Source organism: Macadamia integrifolia, chromosome 12 (assembly GCF_013358625.1).
Source record: "Macadamia integrifolia cultivar HAES 741 chromosome 12, SCU_Mint_v3, whole genome shotgun sequence".
Taxonomy (NCBI): domain Eukaryota; kingdom Viridiplantae; phylum Streptophyta; class Magnoliopsida; order Proteales; family Proteaceae; genus Macadamia; species Macadamia integrifolia.
Genome location: NC_056568.1, coordinates 20,333,488 through 20,354,966, shown reverse-complemented (window position 1 = coordinate 20,354,966; position 21,479 = coordinate 20,333,488). Strand labels below are relative to the sequence as shown.

The 21,479-nt window shown below is 37.2% G+C and overlaps 1 protein-coding gene across 1 annotated transcript in view; it reads right to left on the bottom strand.

The window, feature by feature from the left end:
• Window positions 1-16,805: 16,805 nt before the first annotated feature.
• LOC122094782 overlaps window positions 16,806-21,479 on the bottom strand; it is a 15,941-nt gene continuing 11,267 nt past the window's right edge. Inside the window, exon 2 of the mRNA XM_042665384.1 lies at window positions 16,806-17,168. Within this exon, the coding sequence (XP_042521318.1) occupies window positions 16,806-17,168 (363 nt within the window). The remainder of the gene's footprint in view (window positions 17,169-21,479) is intronic.

Below are 21,479 nucleotides of genomic sequence, written 5' to 3'. Positions count from 1 at the left end.
AGAAGTATTCTATAAAGTGATTAGTTTAGGTATGTGGGCTCAATCATAATTCATACAAGAAGGGAATATAATGATACAGAGGATGATGTTGCTTAGAGAACTAAAATAGATTGGTTGAAGTGGAGAGGTGAGTTGGAGTGTTGTGTGATCAACATATTACTTTGAAGTTTAAAAGAAAATTTTTGTAGGACTATCATCCGATCGGCTATGATGAATGAGATAGAATGTTGAGTAATTAAGAAACAACATATAGGTAAACTAAGTATCGCAAAGATGAGGATGTTGAAATGAATTTGTGGCAAAGAAAAGAAAGAAAAAAGTAAGAAACTATCACATTAGAACTGAGTCGGGAGTGGTTCCAATACATAATAAGCTTTGAGAGAGTCATTTGAGATGGCATGATCATGTTCAATGGAGGCCCTTTGTGTTATCATCCCCATGCATATTTGGAGTGAAAGAAATAGAAGGAATTTTGATGATATACACAGCCCCCTTCTTCTGTGGTTAAAGCAATTTTAAAGGATCTTCAAGATTTCTCAATCCTCGAGCCTATCCATTTCTCTTCTGTGGCTGATTTGATTTTGTCAAAGAAATTCCAGATTACTAATTCAAGAGCGCCCTCTCCAAAAATTCTGGAATTATTTTGGTATTTTCTTCCTCCATATTATTGCAAGCTTAATATTGACGGATGTTCCCTTGGAAACTCGAGCTGTTCAGGCGCAGGAGGAATTTTGCGAGATGATAAAGGTAACCCTCTCCTTTGCTTCTCGTTTTATGAAGAGATTGGGACTAATTTTATGGCAGAGTTCACTGCCTTCTTTCATGGCCTGCATCATACGACGATCTTGGGCATTGAAAATCTTTGGATTGAGTGTGACTCCAATGCAGTGGTTACTTGCATTAGGTATACAAAAAAATCCATGGTGTTTCGAGCAACGATGGTTATTTTACAAGAATTCTTTGAATGAGATAAATTGGGTAATTTCACTCTATTACAATGAAGTTAATATCGCTGCAGATAAGCTGACCAAGCATGGAGATACATCAGAATCTTTTGCCTCATGGTTAACAACTCCTTTTGTTTTATCTGATGTAAGCGGGGACTTTCAGAGAAGACACAGATTCCGGTTTATGTAGATATTGTGATTAGGATAAAAATCTGTTGATGGCCATGCTGAAGGTGGATTTTTAGTTCAATGGGTTTTGATTATTCTTGAACCACCATTTTTTATAAATGATATTCTTTGCTGATCTTTAGCAAAAAAATGTTCAATGGAGGCCCATCGAATGCCCTAGTTTGGTGGATTGATTTGATTTAGATTGAAAATGCTAAAAGAACAAAAGGCAGGCCTAAAATAACCCTAGGAGAGGTGGTGAAGATAGACATGCATAGCCTAGGCCTTCTACCACGTATGACTTCAAATATAGCTGATCGGAGAGCAAGAATTTATGAAGCCAACCCCATTTATTTGGGATAAGGTTACATTGTTGTTTCATATATTTTGTTTAGACTCCTAAACTTCCCCGCTATCAGTTTACTGGTTATTCTGAAATTTCAGTTTCCTACAAACATCAAGAAACAGTATCTTAAAATCTGACCATCAGATCTTCATCCAACTTTGGTGAAGTGTTTTTAGAATGTTTTAATTGGCCATCAAACCTGTTTAAGCCATAATTCCTAACCTTGCTATTTTGAAAATAAATTGGTTATCTAAACCATATATAGTGTCTTAGGTTAGGTGATTTAGAACCCCATTAGTGGGGAAGGAGACCCCATATGTTGGGCCTGGGCCTGCTACATTTGCTCAGACATGATGATCTTGAACATCTGATAAATGGGCTAGAGTATTCAAATAATGTAATTTTTCTTTTAAATATTTGAAGTGTTACATGTGATCTAAGTAGCATAGTATTCAAATTTAACCCAAACACATGGGTTTCAGGCACAAGCCCATCAGCAGCTGTTCATAAACAGCAACTCACTGTCCACCAAAAAAAGATACTGAGAACGGGAGTGTCAAATGGAATCCAACTAGCCTGATTCCTACAAGTCTCTCGTGAGGATGTTTTGTGGTTTGAAAACTTTCCTGATTGAGGGAAGTCCCTCCAATTGGGACTATTTGATTTTTTTGTTTGCTTGCATAATTAAGTTTCATGTTAACAGTTCGCACAGTCACTAACCCAATAGTAACAAAATGATTCCTATGGAACCCACCATTCATAATCAAGTTGAATATTGGAATATTCAGTTTTGTGTGATTGAGAGTAAAGTCCTACTTGGAAGGTTAGTTCACCATGGGTGAGCTTGTGACGCAATGATTAAGTTGCACTATTACAGCACATTGATCATAGGCTTGAAACTTGAAAACATCATCTCATGTGAAACAAGGGGTAAGACTGCGTACATTTGCTCCTTCTAGACCTTGCAATGGTGAGAGCCCCGTGCACTGAGTTGCTCTTAACTAGTTGAGAGCTGTGATTACAAGAAAGAAAGTCAAGTACATGGTCAGTGAAATTTAAAATGTGCTTCATGGTTTCAAGTATCGGTATCGTATTAGTCATATCGGCCGTATCGTATTGATATCCGTTGAGACCAATCCCTGATCTTTGACCGATTCGAATTGATTACCCGTATCGTTTCAGGGGTAAAACAGTAAAAAAAATGTACTTTTTAAAAAAACGAAGGGCAAAATTGACTGACACTCATCAATCTGATCCAATTACCGATCCGATACCATCCCCTAAATTCATGATGTCCTTATCTCCCTTATCCGGTGTCAGGATAGTGAAATCAGATTTAATGTTTCTTGATATTGTGCATTAAATTTTTTGACTCAACATGTCCTTTTTATATATTTTTTTTATTATCAACAGAAATCATGTAATAGGATAATAAGCTGTATAATCACGGAAAAAAAATTCTGGATGATTACAGTGAGAAAGAATACATGTTTTGGATCTCAGTTTCTAATGCAGTTCTAGTAACACTTGAAAATGGTGAGCAGTAACATTATATCAGACAAGAGCTACAACAGAGAGTCAAATTGTCCTGTCTTAATTGTGGATCCCCAAGCATTGGCTTAACTCTGTAATTTTTAAGCTGAGTAGAGTTGCACAAAGATCTGGGGATTCATGTCTTAGAAGGATCAGTAATAGTTTCCTAATCTAACTTTGATTAGTGGATAAAACCAGTCTCTTAGAGCAAACACCAAAGAAAAATGAAGAAAAACAAGACAGATTCACGCGCAAAGAGATGCTATGTCCTCGAGCGAAGAAGAAGATGATTCACTATGTTTACAAAAAAGTTACAATAGAGATCTCTCAAGAACACACAAGTCACATCAAGAATCTCTCTTCTAGAAACGTAACACTGAATCCCCAAATCTCACTTACTGACATAGAAAGACAATAGTACAAATATATACTCCTTCAAGTTGGGTCAATTCATCGGGTCATGGTCTAAGTACTTTGGATTGGCTGATTTATGGATCCAAATAAATGCATTTTGGGTCCAACCCATTTGGGATCATGCTACTATTACTTTATAGAAGTGAAGGCTTGAGAATGTTTTAGGATCATCATGGGCTGTTTTTGGTTGCTGTTGAGGTTCACATACATTATTCTTTTTTTTTCCTTCTAACAAGGAGGGGTATCCAGGCCTTTGGCTTGACTAGTTACGCGGGCCCATACTAACCCCACAACCGCATGGATCAAGTCATACCGGGGTTGAATGAGAACCATTCAACTTTCACTGAAAGCAATGAAGAGCACTAAACATTTCCGTGTGAGTGGCCCTAAGGAGGTAAGAGGAGTCGAACCCAGAACCACACACTTCCTAAGGCAAAGGTCCCTTGCCAACTCGGCTACCCCCTTGGGGTTCATTCTTCTTCTCCTTTTAATTCTTCCTTTCTACTACTTATCACCAGCTTAACTAGTCTTTTCTTTTGGTGGTAAAAGAAAATTATATTGCTTGGATAAATTTGAGATTTGTGAAGCTAATTGGCTTGAGAAAATTTTATGCATTAGGCCTGGTTGGATTTTTTTTTTTTTTCTTTTGATGAAGATTAAATACATTAAAAGAAGGGGAGGAAATTACAGCCCCGGAAGAAAAATTAAAAACCCCTAAACTAAAAGCCTACTAAGGACTACATCACATGCCCAATCCCCCAGATGAGCAACAGAAACTAATAACACACAAAAATATCCAATACAACTCAAAAGCTTTTGTTGGATCTTAAGCCATTGCAAACTCTTGATTTGAATGTCATGTTTCATTTCATTCCCTGATGGTTCTCTCATATCCCTAGCATCCCCTGAGTTAAACTTCTTTTTAAGTTCCCTCCTGCAAATGTTCTTGAGGAAGTTATACTTCGTGAATACCTATATCTAGTAACAGAAAGCCAAGCTTGTCTTGACCAAATGCTCTGAACCCATGCCAAATTGAGGAAAACACTAGGTACGCAGTCAGGCTGCCCAGCCATGTGTCTATCTCACTCCCTCACTCTCAATGGTGCATGCAGTTAGCGAGCGGTGTGCCCAACCCTTGCCCTAAAGGTAATTTCCTCCATGTTTACCTTCTCATTTTGTTTAAGAGGTGTGAAGGTTTTTTAATATTCTCTCTTTGATTTTTAAAGAGCTCTCATTAATAAGTCAAACTCTATTATTTTGTAGCTTTCCATGAAGAATGAAGTTGATCTCCCTCCCTGACCCAAAGGATTGTCAAAGAGCCCTCATACATGACTGGTCCATTCATTCATCACTTTATCATACTTTTTATTTTATTGAATGAACTATTAAGAATGGTAGCTAGCTAGCTAGATCAAGGGGGCCACTCCCAGAGGATTATGTCCACTTTGAAAAGGGAAAAAGCCTCACTTTGTTTCACTTTCCCAACAGGAACAGATAGGCTCATCTCATGGGCTATAACTCCTTCATCCACTGCATTAATTCCTTCATTTTATCAATCATATCATCTCATGATGCCCCATTGATCACACAGTTACCAAATTCTGTGGCCAAGAAGAAGTCTACTACTTCTTCTGCTTTGGTTGCTTTGGTGTTAAACTTACTCTTCCATCTGGTGATCATTGAGTATGAACCACAAATCAAGAAAAGTTCAAAGGTGAGTTTATGTGGCCCTTATATTTCTGCACTCACCATCATGGCTCCCACTTGGGATGCCATATTGTTTCCTTCTAGATTGGACGGTAATGGAATTTCTTATACACAACTGTGTTGTCTACTGCTTGGAACAGCTAAAGTTTGAAATATTACACTTTTTATGTAAAGCAAGCTTTTCTTGTTCTCTGTCCTGATACAAGTAGAAAGGTTGTAGTGATCTATAGTACTTATTTACAGGCTAAATGCATAGGTAATGTGTTGAATTTAGGGATTATAAGAACATCTTCAATTCATAATAGAAAGATCCTAATTTACGAATGGAGAACAGAACCTTGTCCACTTGTGTTTCTTTACGTCCTAACATAGGCGGGTTTGAAAGACCATGCTACCCCCCTCCCAGATACTTCCATATGGCCTTCCATTGGTCTGTGTGCTAGCACATGACCGCACATGGAGATAGGGTGCCCTTTACAAATACATCTCCTCCACCACTTTGAGAATTTTTTTTTTTTTTAGTGAATAATCATACCAATATATTCACATATGGCTTATCTATTTGTAGGCCCATGTGGCCATGCCCATCCATGATCACAACTATATGGTAGGAACTACATGATTCAAATTTAGTTACATGACATTTTATATAATTATTTAAATAATTTTACCAATTAATGGCAAACTAGCATTGAAAAATCTTATAATGATATTTTACATTGTACAAACAAACATTAGAAAACCATGTAAAGTTTTCTTAAAGCAAATTGAGCTTATGATGTCAGATTTGAAATTCTTGTGCTCAGATATGGGGATAGAATCCATTATGATACCAAGTCTGATAGATTTTCCCCAGTTCAGTGTATCGTAAGTAATGGTGCTTAGGACCCCAATCCCTCGTCCTCAGTTAACCTCCATGTGTGGAACCAGTTGGACAATATCTCTAAGCTCAAACCAACCATATCGGATCTCATCAGATGGAATGCCTCCCAATCTGGGGTGTTCATTTCTAGAACATCTTAGGATACCTTGAGGAGTTGCAATTCCCCTTTTTGTTTCTTTATATTTCTCAATTAGGCATTTTTTGTTGGGCTAAGTACGAAAGCGGAAATCATCTTTTCTTCGAATGCCCCTTCTCCTTAAAGTTATAAGGGTGACATTCTTAGATTTTTCTCCCTGTCCAAGAGACTTGTGGGAATCTCAACCTTATTTACTACTCTTTTTTTTTTTAATAAGTTTATGGTAGCTCAAGGGCCACTAGGCCAGGGAAGACCATTGACGGCCGATAGAGGGCCAGATCAGGGACCCATGAGAGGCACAAACTTTTTTTTAGGTAAGAAGAGCCACGACTTATTGCAATATTACAATAACTACTATTAACACTAGAGCTGAATTGCATGGCAGCCTGTCACTGAGCTAGAATCTAAGTCCTCTATGGTAATACAGGGGGTTGAAATCGTCTACAATTCCGATCTCGTACAATTTCGTGTAATACCACTTTCAGGCGATGACACGTGTATTGATGCCAATACAATGGTCCAGATCTGATACAACTAATAAAACATTAAATCAGTTAAGAGGCATTTAAATCAAATTTGGACCATTGTATTGGTATTAATACACGTGTCACCCCTTGAAGGTGGTATTTCACGAAATTATACGAGATCAGAATTACAGACGATTTTTTTCCCAATACAGGGTGTGTGATGCAAACCTAAGGACTGGAAAACCTCAGACATGCAACCCAAGGCTTGAACATATAGCCCAAAATGCTTCCAACTCTTGATCTAGGGCTATAGAGCGTGTCGTGCTACAGAGAATCCGGTTCCATAACTCTGGCTTCTTTGTTCTAAGTTCTTACTCATGATCTGGTTACCTATTACTGTTCATGCAACGGTACAGATTGTGTAATTCCTTTCTGAAATTGAAAATATTTCCTCAGGTTTTTGGATTATGTTCTCATTTGATTTGACAGGGTGAGAAAACGACTTGACTTGATTGGTTAGGTTATAAGTGGGAAGCATCGAGCAGTCGCGAGAGTTTAATGTCTTGTTCTTTGTGAGTAAAGCACTTGCTTTTCCATTGTGCGGTTGCCAAGCAATTGCTCTTCAGTCTTCCCCATATTATGAAACTGTTTGTTGGTCGATTTACTTTTGCCTCAGCAGATCCAGATCTTCTCCCTAGAGCTCATGGATTATAATTCTTTCCATAGAACTCATGAATCATAAAGTGATCCTACGGTCGGGAAGACCTAAGCACATGTCATGAGCTCATCTTAGCTGTAAAATCATTGTATAGTCAATAGGCTCCATGGAAAGAAATCTTACCTTTGGCCTATGCCCTTGCCTTTGCTTCTCTCTCTCTCTCTCTCTCTCTCTCTCTATATATATATATATATCTATCTATCTATCTATCTATCTATCTATCTACAGGTTATTCATATCCCATCAAAGGATATCCAAATCCAATTACATTCAATCCATATTCGACCCCTCTCTAGTCATATCCAAATCCAATTACATTCAATCCATATTCGTCCCCTCTCTAGTCACCTCACTCCTTCATGTCTTCACCAAATCCAATAAAGGAAGGGGAGAGAGAGAGAGAGAGAGAGAGAACCACCAGATGACAAGGACTTCCTCTTTTTTTTCTTGTGTACATGTGTGGAAGGATCTTCCTATTCTCATTTTTGTGGTGGTATATGTATTCAACTTAAACATGTCTTTCTACAACAAAACAGTACTTTTTTTTTTAATGAATACTACTGGTTGTGCAGTCCTACGCCTAGGCACATAAAGTGGTAAAATGATGCTTCCACCCCGATGTTTCCGTAGAACCCCTCCTCCTTTTTTTTTTTTAATATCTCCTTACTCTTATAACTCTAGAATATACAACAACATTGACCCATCTGATATTCAATAGTGGTAACTGGGCCGAATGGACGGATGGATGGATCACATAGAGAATTAAGCAATAATTCACCCAATTATAACCTAATTGATCCTCAATTAGATGCCCTTGCAAACCCTCCCTCACCTCAAATTAAAATAAATAAAACAAATAAAAGATGATGGTGTGTGAGTTAATTAATTAATCGATCAAGAGAATGTTATCCACTTGCATAGCTACTGAATCGGCATGTAGACCAATGGGTGGTTAAGGTTGGCTTGGAATATTGGATGATTTGATTGATACAATTAGGTTAGAGGAATTGTAATAGGCCATCTTTTGACGCACAAAAATCTTCAGTAGGGAGGTAGTGAGTGGTAGTGAGCATCCGATGGTTGGGGTACATGCTAGGGCTCTCCCAGCTGTTGGATCCTCACTGCCACTCACTGTCAGCTGCAAAGGATATGAGTCATCCTTTGACATTGGATCATAGACAATGAGGTTATCAAATTAATGATCATCCAAACCAACTAGTTGTTCAATTCATCAAAAAGTAAATGGTAAAGGACCAAGTTTTCATAAGGCAATCCATTCACTGTGGCCCATCGCGATCATGTACAATAGGGGGGAGTGTACCATGCTGTTCCATTTTCACGGTTTAGAACACTAGACCATGTTGTTCCTTTCTTGGTCCGTTTACCAAAGAAGGAAATAAATAACAGAGAGAGAATGTCTGTGTTCTCAACGCTTAGAAACAATGCCCTGTTTTTAAGGGGGTATGAGTGTCTTTTCACAGCTTTGAAAATAGGGTATTGCGTTTGAGCGTAAAGAACGTAGACGGATAACATTCTTTCTCCCATAGATAAATAGGGGAGAAAGAACTTTGCCACACTCAAACGTAGACGGATAACATTCTTTCTCCCATAGATAAATAAGGGAGAAAGAACTTTGCCAATCACTCATGCCTAAACACAAGTGGGCTCAAAAATACTAAGTTGCCTCACCCCCTTTCACTGAAAATGCTCCCGTGCGTCCTCATGTCGGCCTTGTGGGCTGATGTCGCCTGTACCAAATTGACAGGCTTCATTCACCCAATAAGTAAATAACAAAAGTTTAATCGGATTATCAGAAGGGAATAAAAAAAAGTTGGCAAATGTTGGAGATTCCCTATAAGCTGTTTCTGACCATAAATCCCACATCTCTGTTACCAAATGCTTAAGCTTGTTAAGACATTAAAAATGTCCCTCAACAAAGTCAACACCTAAAATGATTGAATCCATCTAAACGGATCAATCCTTTTTTTGTCTTTTGATAGGTCCCACCCACTTTCAGAAGGAGGAGGTAAGATTTGATAATTAGATTAGAATTTAGGTAATTCTAAATTTTCAAAAGGGAAAACAACCCTGTTAATCTAGCGTAAGAAAAGCTCATACACAATAGAGACATGAAATGATCTTGCTGCCCTTTCGTATGTGTTTTTATTGATAGACACATCTAATGTTTCTTACACCAGACAAACAAAGGTCTTTTATCTTTTCAATAATTAAGTATTAATAAAATAAATTTTAGAAAACAAAGAAGAAGTTTTCCTTCACCATGTGATTGAAAGCTCGAGAGAATCCCCCACCCAATCGAATGGACTTAAGAAAACTTATACATAAATTAATAAGTAATTAAAACAAATTATAATTTGTTAATTCATCACTTTATGAGAAGAAGTTGCACAATTAATGTCAATTTCGATCACCAGTATCGGATGGGTGAGGGCAAATTTGGAGGGTAGGTAAAGGCGTAACCCTACCATTTAGCTAGCATTGTGACACCTCCCTATATTAAATGAGGCAAACTGTTGCAATGGTGTATTGCTTTGTTTCAACTACATAGATAGGAAATTTAATAATCCCCACTATCGTTTATTCTTCCAATCATGTTGTGAACAGAAATCTTAAATTAGGGTTTGTTGATGGCAACTTTGGAGGGTATGAGGAGGACACCTCTCTTTAAGGCTTATTATTTTAAACTTTTTGATAACTCAGTAAGTGTTGGAAGAGCAGTTGTGATGAGAGACAAAGTTTACAACTACTTTGTCCATTTGTTCCCCCCAAAGAAAATGCATATTGGCAAGGCCCCTACCAAACTCTCCTTTAACCTAAATTTTTAATGGAAAAGTGTGGCCACTCAATTTTCAATTTTTTGATTTATTTATTTATATAATTTTTTTTTTTTGAGTTCTTAGAGATGAAAACCCACATTTCTAACATGTCATTATAAGTAAGACGAATTAATTAATATGCTTCTATAATCCTGATCGAGTTCGAATATCCTGCGGTTATTGCACTGGTGCAATGAATATTTAGACACACATTTTAAGGGACTCCCAACCACTGGATGCTCAGTGCACTGGGGCAATGACATAGAGGATGTAGAGGCCTATAACCCCTCTTTGGAGAACAACTACCTAGCGCAGTTGCAAGAATGTGGAGTGTAAAAGCCCATCCTATTAGGTGGTCTTAGGTTTGGTTCAAATCTTTCCTTCCACCCCCCCCACCCCCAGCCCCACCATTAGAATAAGATGGTAGTTACCCCCCCCCCAAAAGAAAAAAGGGGTCTATATTAGGTCCGACTAATAATTTCAAAAATAACAGATGGGGATGTGTACTCTATTCGAGAGAGAGAGAGAGGTGCAAGTACGGGACCATGCTTTCGGATAAGAAACTTTCTTCCACAACATATATCTAATATATTAATGGAAAAAAATCCCCATGTTGACAGTGTGGATGTCTTCCCACACCCACCTGTATCTTGATTATTTGAGTCCATCGACATTTTCTCTCCTTCATGACTATAAGAGCCTTTTGTTGATAAAATTGTTTTTTGCATCGTGAATAGTATGGCATGGGAGGTTTTCCTACACTATTGGCATGGGAACCCTCTCCTTCCATTAATATTCATATTTGCAGCTTAGAGAGCGGTGAATTTTCATGTACGTGAACGTCCCTGATCTGTGGATATGGCATCTATTAAATGATGAGAGAAAAAATAGATATCATATCCACGGACCAAGGATGTTCATGTATGTGAAGATTCACCAGACTCTGCAACTTATTTCTATTTATATGTTTATATAGGAGTAGTTTTTTCTAGTTCTATAGGTTCATAGAGCATCTCTAAATAGGAATTTTTTTTCATTACTTGGTAAATTAGATAGAACAAGTTTGTAGGCTGGTAGAACCCAAGATCCTCTGTTCACATGTTAAGTTTAATCCAACAAATAATTAGTTGAAAATGACAAAACTACTTTGAAAATGTAAAGACCATCCTACCCCTATGTGGCCGATGCCTTAACTCTACATTGGGTCTTGTGCTGACGCAATAACCATGCGATCAAGACCATTTTATCATCCAAAATATTAATCCAATTTTTTAAGGGAATTCAACATTAATTCAGATGAATTTGAGTCCAAAAATTGACATATGCCTAATTCAAACCACTTTGTAGATTATGTATATTATCAATCAAAATGGCCAAATCACATTTCCATCACTATCAAAGATGAAGACATGAAGTCATAAAGATGCATGGGTGAGTAAGTAGAAGTAATTAGATGATTGTGTATTGAGATGTGGTGGGTCAGACCTAAACTTCTTATAAAACAAGAAGATACGGTGGTGCAACGCGTGGGTTGACGGTTCAGTGGTGGAGGCGCCACCCACCCATTACCATAAGGCCATGCATGCACTCGCTGCCTAATCTTTTGCTGGTAGCTACATATGCAGGTATGTATCCTTTTGTTATTTCTTAATGTTTTAAATCTATAATGATAGTGACAAAGATGATGAAGATATGATATTATTATTATTATGTTGTCAAGTGGGAATCAAGAAATGTAGCTTTCCAAATTAGCTTCTTCCTTTGTTTTCTTCATAATCTATGGAATTTCAATCAAATTTTGATTACTTTTGTTCTATGATAATTTTTAGGAGAAAGCATATCCTAACTCCTACCTTGGAAACTTTCCACCAAATATTGTTTTTTAGGAGAAAACTTTGACTTGATCACCTATCAAATGTGGTGGTTTAACTCAACCATATGACTGATATTTGTATCTGTAACATATTCTCCTTAGTTTTTTCTATTGATCATATTATTTCTTGAGGTTTCATCGATTTCGTATTATTATTTTCTTAAAGTTGATTTAGTGATCTTTATATTTCTTTGAGGAGGGTGGTGAAAGAGAAAAATAGAGAATTATAAAAACCGAAATGGCTATCTAAGGGCTATTTTTTCTTATTAATACAACGCCAAAAAAAAAAAAAAAAAAAAAAAAAGAGATGCATATTTTTCTTAAAGTGACTAGGCTTACAAATCGAATAGGGAGAAGTCTATTTCTAATCTCGAAAGTATGACTTCCTATATCTGCTCAATCGTGTGAGTTGAGGAGGTCCATTTTCTTTTATTCTGTTCTCCTACCATGGGTTTTGAACCCTCACCTCCATTGATGAAGAAGGAAGTTACCGCTGCTAAATGAAAACATCTACATATGTGTCGAGATTCTTCGAAAGTGTTGTACTTGTGACATTACAGAGAAAATCCATAACCCGCTTTTAATTTTTAACAAATACTAGATGCATGCACTAATGCATTTTCGATGGTCAAATTTTGATTTAGCATTCCCTAAGTCAGTCATCTAATAGTTCTTCCCTACCCTATTCGAGACTCGATGAAATTCTATCTCTGAAACCAATGGCTGGCTCAAGCTTCACTTTCCCTCAATTGCAACTTCCTGACGAGACTACTCTCAATCCCAGCCATATTTCATTTCTTCTCATTTCCATCATTGTCTCCTTCCTTAATTACTTTTCACCTTTACAGTCGTAGTTCCATCTTTACAACTTGCATTCATTTCTTGTATTTGGGTAGTTGAAGTTTTAAATTGTCATTCGTATTTTGCATTACCAATTGAAAAATCAATAATCTTGAAATCAGTAGAAGGGTGCGTGTAGTGAATAAGGCTTCTGCCACTGTGGGATTAGGCGATGATCATAATGCACATGGTTTTACATCTGTTTTGTGGATTCGGTTCAAATCTATGACCACTGCGTCGCAATAGAGCTTTGCTTTGAGGCCGGCCCTCTAATTTTGAAAGCAATTGGTCCCTTAAATATTAAAAGAATTATTTTCAGTACATACTATTCCCCCCCCAAAAAAATAATCATTAAAATGGACCAAAAATTAACATAATACAACAGCTCTAAACAAAATTTCCTTCAGTGATCAAATGATCAAATTACAAATTATTATGATAGAAAAGTCATTTCTGATTCTTCACCCAAAAAAAAAAAAAATCATTTTTGATGGATAAAACCATGTCTAAGGGCAGGTACTTATTTTTACCTAACAGTTTTTTTAGTGTTAATGAAAAGGCCTGCAATCTTCACTGTCTTCAATTGTTTTTGTTTTTATTTATTTTTAAACTAAGTTTTCCTAAGGTTATGGTGATCACCACTGTGAGTGGTCCATTTTGCCACAAACAATTAGGGAGAGAGGTGGGTCACATCTGAATCATCTAATCGATCAATCATTGGTGAAAAAAAACTTATTCTTTGATTTCAATTTTTGTTTTCTTTTTTTATATATATTTTTTTATTTTTCAGTCAAAATGTATAGATTTAGGTAAGACGTGATCGATTCAACTAATTTGACTATTCCATGCTAATATTGAAATGGAATCATTGGTAGAATGGAATCAAATATTAAACAGATGTTTTCCTTTCAAATGGTGGCAGGTACTTGTCCTTAGAATTCAATATGACCATTATTATCATAGAAGCATTAAGCATTGAGAATGTATTTGATAACATATTTTAGGGAGAGGGTTCTACATTTAGGAGTTCATCGAAAAGATGTAATCAAACATTTTCGTTAAATCAAAAGCCAGCAAGATCATTTTGTGTGAGGAGAAAGATAGAGGGAGAAAGTGCTAGTGTACCTTTCCTTGACTGCTCAGAAAACTTTTTCTCTTCCAGTCATTTCAGGCTTTGCGCCTTTGCCTACTTTCATATTTATAAACACTTAAGAGAGTTACCAACCATTTTTGCCACACAAAAAAAAAAAGGGGATAGAGTTACCAAACATATAACCTTAATAAAGATATGAGCAAGGGAACCTTACCAGGTTGGCGTTCCCGCACCAAGACACAGTTGGGTGTGAAAAATACTAGACTATGGCAAGGGTAGTTGGGTCTTTTCACACCCAGCTATGTTTGGGTGTAGTGAACACTAGTCTGGCAGTGTGTTTTTTCTCCTAAAGATATAGGGAAAAGAACTTTATTTGAGAGTGTCGCCAACGCTAGTGCTCCTTAGTGTCTATCTCTCTTCTTTTCATGTGAAAAGACATCTTTGCCCTTTATTTTGTGAATAAGAGATCTACACACATAGGAGCATTGACGTAGGCCGCATTTCCGGAGTGAGAACCACTTCTCAAAGATATATTATTTTTTTCTTAAGGGGAATAACTTATTGCCACCAAAGAGGGTAAATTTACTTTTTTGTCTCTTGTTTTACTCCTAAAAGTTACTTAATGTAGAATAAAAAAAATTTGAAATCATTAAATACAACATTTAATGTTGTTTCTATGTAAAATAAATAAATAATAGTATTTATATTTATTAAAAGACTAAATAAAGTTACAATATTGTTGTTTTCAACAATATTTTTCATTTCTCAAATCTAAAATAGTGAAAAAAATATTACGAAGAAAGAGTGCTATCTGTTGACACATATGCATGCATATAGATACAAATAAATTAAAAAGACAAAGTTTTTCTTCGTCACCGCTACTCCATCCTTAAGAGTTTGATCCTTGTTAAGATACGCTTCGAAGTTCGAACAAACATCAGACAATTCTGTTAACATCCACTCGTGGCCTCGTGGGTCGTGGCCCAGCTGTTTCTTTTAAAGTTAAAGAAATCTTCATACTAGGTTACTTCATTAATAATTTATACCCAAAAAATACCACTCGTGGGTTGTGGCCCAGCTGTTTCTCTTTAAAGTTTTAAAATCCTCTAACTAATTTATTAATAATTTTTAGAAGTCTTAATGGTTTTTTTTTTCAATGAATAATTTATTGGCGACTAGTACATATTGTAATCTTATTTTCACATTCTTTTAATATTAATTGTCCATTTAATATTAGATTAATCTAAACCATCTATTAATTTTTTATGTTATAACTGATTCCTAGTTTAGGGTGGAGAGATGATGGACATGGTTATTTAACCTGTCTAATATTTTTTCATATAAATAAATAAAAAATAAAAATCCAATATAAGTGGACTCCTTCTTCGATTCTGCTGGGAAATCTCAATTATCTCTCTCTCTTTCTCTCTCTCTCTCTCTCTCTCTCTCTCTCTCTCTCTTGCTTTGCTCTCAAAATAGGATGAGGTAAGAAAAAAAACATAACTATTTTCAAACACTGAGCATGTGAGGGACTTGGCTGCACATATCCAAATACCATGTTTACATATTAATCATCAAGGAAGGGATTGTATGGCAGAGGACAAATTTGAATTTATAAAATAAATAAAGCTCTTGAATATCAAGGATTTTATTATTACTTATTGGGTAGATATTATTAACCTATGAGAATTTACCATGGATGTAAATCTTCGGTGAGATTGTTAACAAAACTTCAACTAGACTGGAAACCAATGAAAAAGGAAGAAGAAAAAATGAATGGCCTTGAAGAATAAGCAAGGAGAGAGAGAGAGAGGATCGAGATTTCTAAGCAGAATCAAAGGAGGAATCCACTTATATTGAGATTTTTATTATTTATTTATTTATTTAAATATTAATAATATTAAACATAGTTGTAACTGTTTACAACTCTATTAGCAGGATTAATATATTTAACACGTGTCAATTATATTACTTAAGTGAACATTCACCGGGCTCCGGACGTTCCGCATTCTTATTTTTCTGCACATACTGCGACCATTTTTCCATAAACTATTTATAATTTTTAGAAGTCTTAATAAGTTTCCAGGACTGCCTATCTAGTTGAACAAAGTAACGGTTTTGGCAATTGACTTTTGACTTAATTTTTTTTTTTTGGACAAGAATACTCTCCCCACTTGTGCAGCCACTATATCAGCATATAGAATAGGGTAATTTACAACGCCACCCCCTAGAGAATTCCAATATTAGAGGGACACCCCCTCTCTTTCACCAAATTAGCCTCGGACCCCCTACCGTCAGTCACGGTTAAAGAATATACCTTTTATGCTGATGTCAGCAATAATATTTTATTTAAAATACCAAAATACCCTTGCTCTAAGTATCTCTCTCTTCTCTTTCGTTTTTGGCCTTTTTTCTGAATTTCCCCAAACTCACCGAACCACTCCTCCTCCCCCACCGGAGATCTCACTTTCCACCTCCGTGACCCTCCAAGTGCTCCCACCATCGTCGCCTCTGACCTTCGATTCTTCTGCACTTCGTTTCTTGTATTGAAATCCTGATTTTGAACACTCGGTGGGGGGTTTCAATTCTCCTTCCAAATACTCTGTTCGGTTTCAAAGCTCGATCCGATACCATGGCCGCTGCAAGTGCTCTAATCACCATGAAAGAGGTTTTAACTCTCCATTTGTTAAAAAACATCTCTACTTTCAGCCGAACAAGGTGGAAGAACAGAGAAAAACCAGAAAATCATATAATGGAGACGGATCAGAAAGAAAAAGAAAAAAAAAAATAAGATCGAAGAACAGAAAAAAAATACTCAGCTTTACTTTCATTCGAACCAAGCTTTACTCTGGATTATCTATTCTGCAGGCAAGATCAATATGAAAATCTGCAACTTTTCTCCTTCGATCAATCCCCTTAAGAGAGTTATCTGTGGTAGGTCTAAGATCATCATTTCCCTCTTTAGTACCTTGTGAGGTTCCTGGAGTTCTTGAAAGAAATGAAGTAAAATCATCACGTTCTTCTTCATCCAAGTTTACCCATCGCAGGGGTTGCTTCCCTTCCTCTTCCAGGGATTCTATTAACGCCTTTTCTACATGACATATCTGTTCTTCTATGGCTGCAATGAATTGATTATGCCTAGCTGTTGTATTACCCTTAGAACGATTTCTATAGCTCAATCTGATTGCCCTCTCAAACTCTTCCAACTGATTCAGCCAAACCAAAAGGAAGAATAGAGAAATCAGTTGAAGAAAAGATCACATCCCGCTTTCCCATTTTTGCTTCGTTTCTCACCCCCGAAGAACCCTAATCGGCGCCAACCACACCTCTGTTTCTGCTCTCTCTAGGGTTTTTTTTTTTTTTTCTCTCGTTAGGTTTTTGGTGTTTCCAGATTTTTTTTTCCCGTTTTGAAGAGAAACCAGGGGGAATGATGTTCACATTCATTGGAATATTTCCATTCTTATTTTGGTTTTCTGAAGAGAAACTGGGAGGAATGATGTTTGCATTCATTGGGTTAATAATCCAATTCCACTTGAGCATCTTTCATATTTTCTGGAAAAGAATATGCCTAAGAATTTGAGTCATAAAGAGATGTTAAAACCGTGAGGAAGAAGACGAAGATGAGCTTCGTCGTTCGTCGCTGATGCTGATGCTGCCGCTGCCATGATCTTCGGTGCTCTGAACGATCACCTCTGCTTTTGATGTCTCGGTGAAGGTGACTATAGGTAGGGGGAAGAGGAATTGGGTTAAAAATATCTTTTGATGATAAGGGTATAATGGTACTTTTAATTTTTCACTTAACAGTGACTGACGGTAGGAGGTCCGAGTCTAATTTGGTGAAAGAGAGGGGGTGTCCCTCTAATATTGGAATTCTCCAGGGGGTGGCGTTGTAAATTACCCTATAGAATAATGAGAGTGCGTATATAGGCATATTGGGGTGCATGAGGTGGAAGGGGGCAATGCAATTTTTTCACACCTGTGCCTAGACACATGCAAGTGGATAGTTTTCTTTTTGTAAAAGAATTAGTTATTTATTTATTGTAAGGAAGTCAATTAGGTTGGTTTTGGTTATTCAATCAATTAAAAATATAAAATCTAGAAATCAAAATCGAATCAAATCGAATCAGATCACGACTAGTAACACATTTTAGAAATCAAAACTTAATTGACTCGATTTGGTTCTTTTTTTTTAGTTATTTGGGCCAAGTTTTTACATCTTCACCAACAAAAAAAAAAAAATCGTTATTTGTTAAGGCTATGATCCATCCAACTTTTATCAATCATTAAAAATGAATAGAAATTATCATCCATATTGATTGAAATAGTAAAAAAAGAAAATAATTTTACCTGGTTTCTTATTCGGTGGGAAAATAGGTAATTTAGTTCGATTCAACAATTTTAGTCATGAAACCCAAATCGATTGAATGAAGAAATATTGTAGCTTTTGAAACCAAAACTTAACCAAATTACTTCGATTTGGATTGGTTTGGTTCAGTTTTAAGGTGATTTTGATTTTGATTTTAATTTTCTATTCTAGTTCTAAGCTGACATCCTTAGTCATTTGTCACATACTCAAATTCAATCAAACATCTACCCATGTATGTCTATGCATCATTGTATTTTTTTGCTTTCATATATATAAACGCACCCTTTCGTATTCTTTAGATTTCTCCAACATTTTTTTATTTAAGCTTACGACAGGGAACCTCTGGGTGTACATGTCCATAAAAATTAGCCGATTTGATTTCCCATGTGGCAAATATTTGGACTGTCCTAAGAAATTCATCAAGAGGGGTTATCTTAGGCACCATTTGACAACGTTCCATTTCTACCGTTTTTGTGTTTTCTTGTTCCCAGGAACGGATAAACAACCTAAAAAGCATTTGATAAAGTTGTTCTGTTTCACCTGTTTCTACAAATATAAATCAAAATTTATGCCTATTTACAATTCTAGAAACAATTTTGACGAAACAAGTCAGACTTGTTTCTTCATTTCTAGAAATGAATTTGAGAGAAAAAAAAGGTTGTTGTGCTCGGTAAATCTCTCAACTATTTAAACCTAAAAAGAGGCAACCGAAACCTCTCTCCTTTTGAGCATCCGATGATACTATTGGGTTTTTCAGTGGCATTATGTCTGCAAAAAAAAAAAAAAAAAAACGTTTTGAGAAACAGGTTTTTCAAACACCAAAAAATATGTTTTTGTTTTCGGAAACGTAAAAAGCCGTTTCTGCTGGTTCTAGACACAGAAACAGCAGAAACGTTATCAAACGATGCCTAAGATAACTTAATTTACCTTTTATAACATATATATATATATATATATATAAGTACTGCTACCTTATTTCTTTAAGAGTTAGGAAACCCCGCAAGTCTAGCATTCCCATGCCCAGACATAGCTAGACGTGAAAATACTCAACACACATGGGGGCAGTTGGGACTTTCCGCTAAGGGTGTTAATCGGTTCGGTTTTGGTTTTAACGGTGCGGATCGGTTCGATTCACATTTATTTGACTAAAACCATAACCGCACCATTTACTAAACGGTTCCACTTTCTGAAACCATGACCGTTTAGTAAACGGTTTCAGTTTCCACGGTTTCTAAACATTGTTGGTTTTACGATTTTAAACGGTTTCGTTTTTGGTTTATTCTATACGGTTTGTAAAACGGTTCACAATCGGTTTGATATAACTTGCAACCATCTCTAAACTGAAGATCATAAGTGTAATACCCCGCTTCTTAGACCCGGTCTGATTTCGCGGTTGAACCGGTTTAACCATGCAGGAACCGAGCCAGAGGAAATTAGAACAGGTTCCTTATGGGCTATGATGGCACGGGTGACCTTAAACACCGGCTGGCCCGACAAGTCCGAGCCAGTTCCAGAAGAGACGGGAGTGCCCAAACCGTGTACGTGCACCTACCATAAGGCTATGTACGGATAAAACATGTATTATATCTGTATTTTTAGGTATATACGTATGCTACATCGTATGCCTGGGGTGGGGTTCGAGCCGAGGTCCGAACCCGGTCAAAATCCCGAGTCTTGGCTCTCAGGTGGGTAAAACAGGTGGGTACACCCATCCAACACTATTCACTTAAGTAGGAATAGTATATAAAGCTTTATGATTTCTTTTCTTTCCATTTATTACCCTCGTACGTTTGGTGAGAAAAGTAAAGAGGAGAGAGAAAAGAAAGGGAAGAAGAAAGGAAGAGGAAGAAAGGAAGGATTTCAGTGGCGCCGAAGCTAGATCTTGCCATTCCGGTGCCGGGAGAGTAATCTTCAACTCTAGATCTACAGTTGGAGGTAACAAAAGTTGGGTTTTGTGAACATTCACCATACCCAAGCTTTAAACCCTTGATTCGAGCATGGTTTCTTGAGATCTTGTAAATACCCTTTGAAATGATGAATCTAAGGTTTAATAGATGATTTATGTGTTGATCTTGAAGGATTTGAAGAGATATTGACAAGGTAGAAGAAGCATTGTGAGTTGAAGTGATTTGAAGGGTTCGAAGTCATTCTTGAGCAAAGAAGGTAAGATGGTTTCCCTCACTTGAATCTAACCTAGATCTAGGTTAGGACCATCCTATAGGACCTTGAAGGTGTGAAGAATGGGTGGGGAAAAGCCCCATTTGATTCCCCAAAGAATGGAGAAAATGGGGAAGAAACAAGGTCTTTCCCGCCAAAACCGGTGGGTACAACCAGCGGGTACCTACCCACCTGAGAAGGCAGGGGGCCTTCAGGCCTAATCGGCGGGTACAACCGGCGGGTACCCGCCGGTCTTAGCAGAAGGGTCCCTGGCCTAACCGACGGGTATAACCGGTGGGTAGACAGCCCACCTGTCTTACCCACCTGTTTGGCCCCGAAGGTGATCCTTATGTCCGATCGAACCCAAATCAGACGTGTGACCTTCTTTTGACGTTCTAAACACGATTTTGACATCGGATTTCATTAATTTTGATTCTAAAATGGTGGAGTACTAACCCCGCTCAATTATGTTAGGTTCACCAAATCCTACCCGATTCGCTCCGGATCTCACCCGTACCGAACGGGAATCCTTGTACGCTACAAGTAAGTGGAGAGAGGATGTTTGGCCTTGTTTCAAGGCACTTGTTTGGCATTCATATAACTATATCTAATCTAGTCATGTCATCATGAATATGCTATATAGATTAGTCATTCCACACATTGATGCGCATATGTGCTATGTTTACTTTCAAATGCAAATTGAATGAGATGTTATATGTTGAATGTGGACATCATGGTGCATAATGGATTGATAGATTAGATGCCATGGTCGGCTTGGAAACGAATGCATTGGTGGCCCGTGGTATGGGACACGGAGGCACTATGCAGTCGTACTGCATATAGGAGCATGCGGTATTAGGATTCTCACCATCCCGTGCTAAGACCCTTCCCAACAGGGGTTAAGGTGTTGGGTTGCCATTTGGGGGGAAGCAGGGGTCGCGGTTGTCGGACACTGTGGCGGTTAGGCATTATGCCCGGTGAGTCATGTAGGACA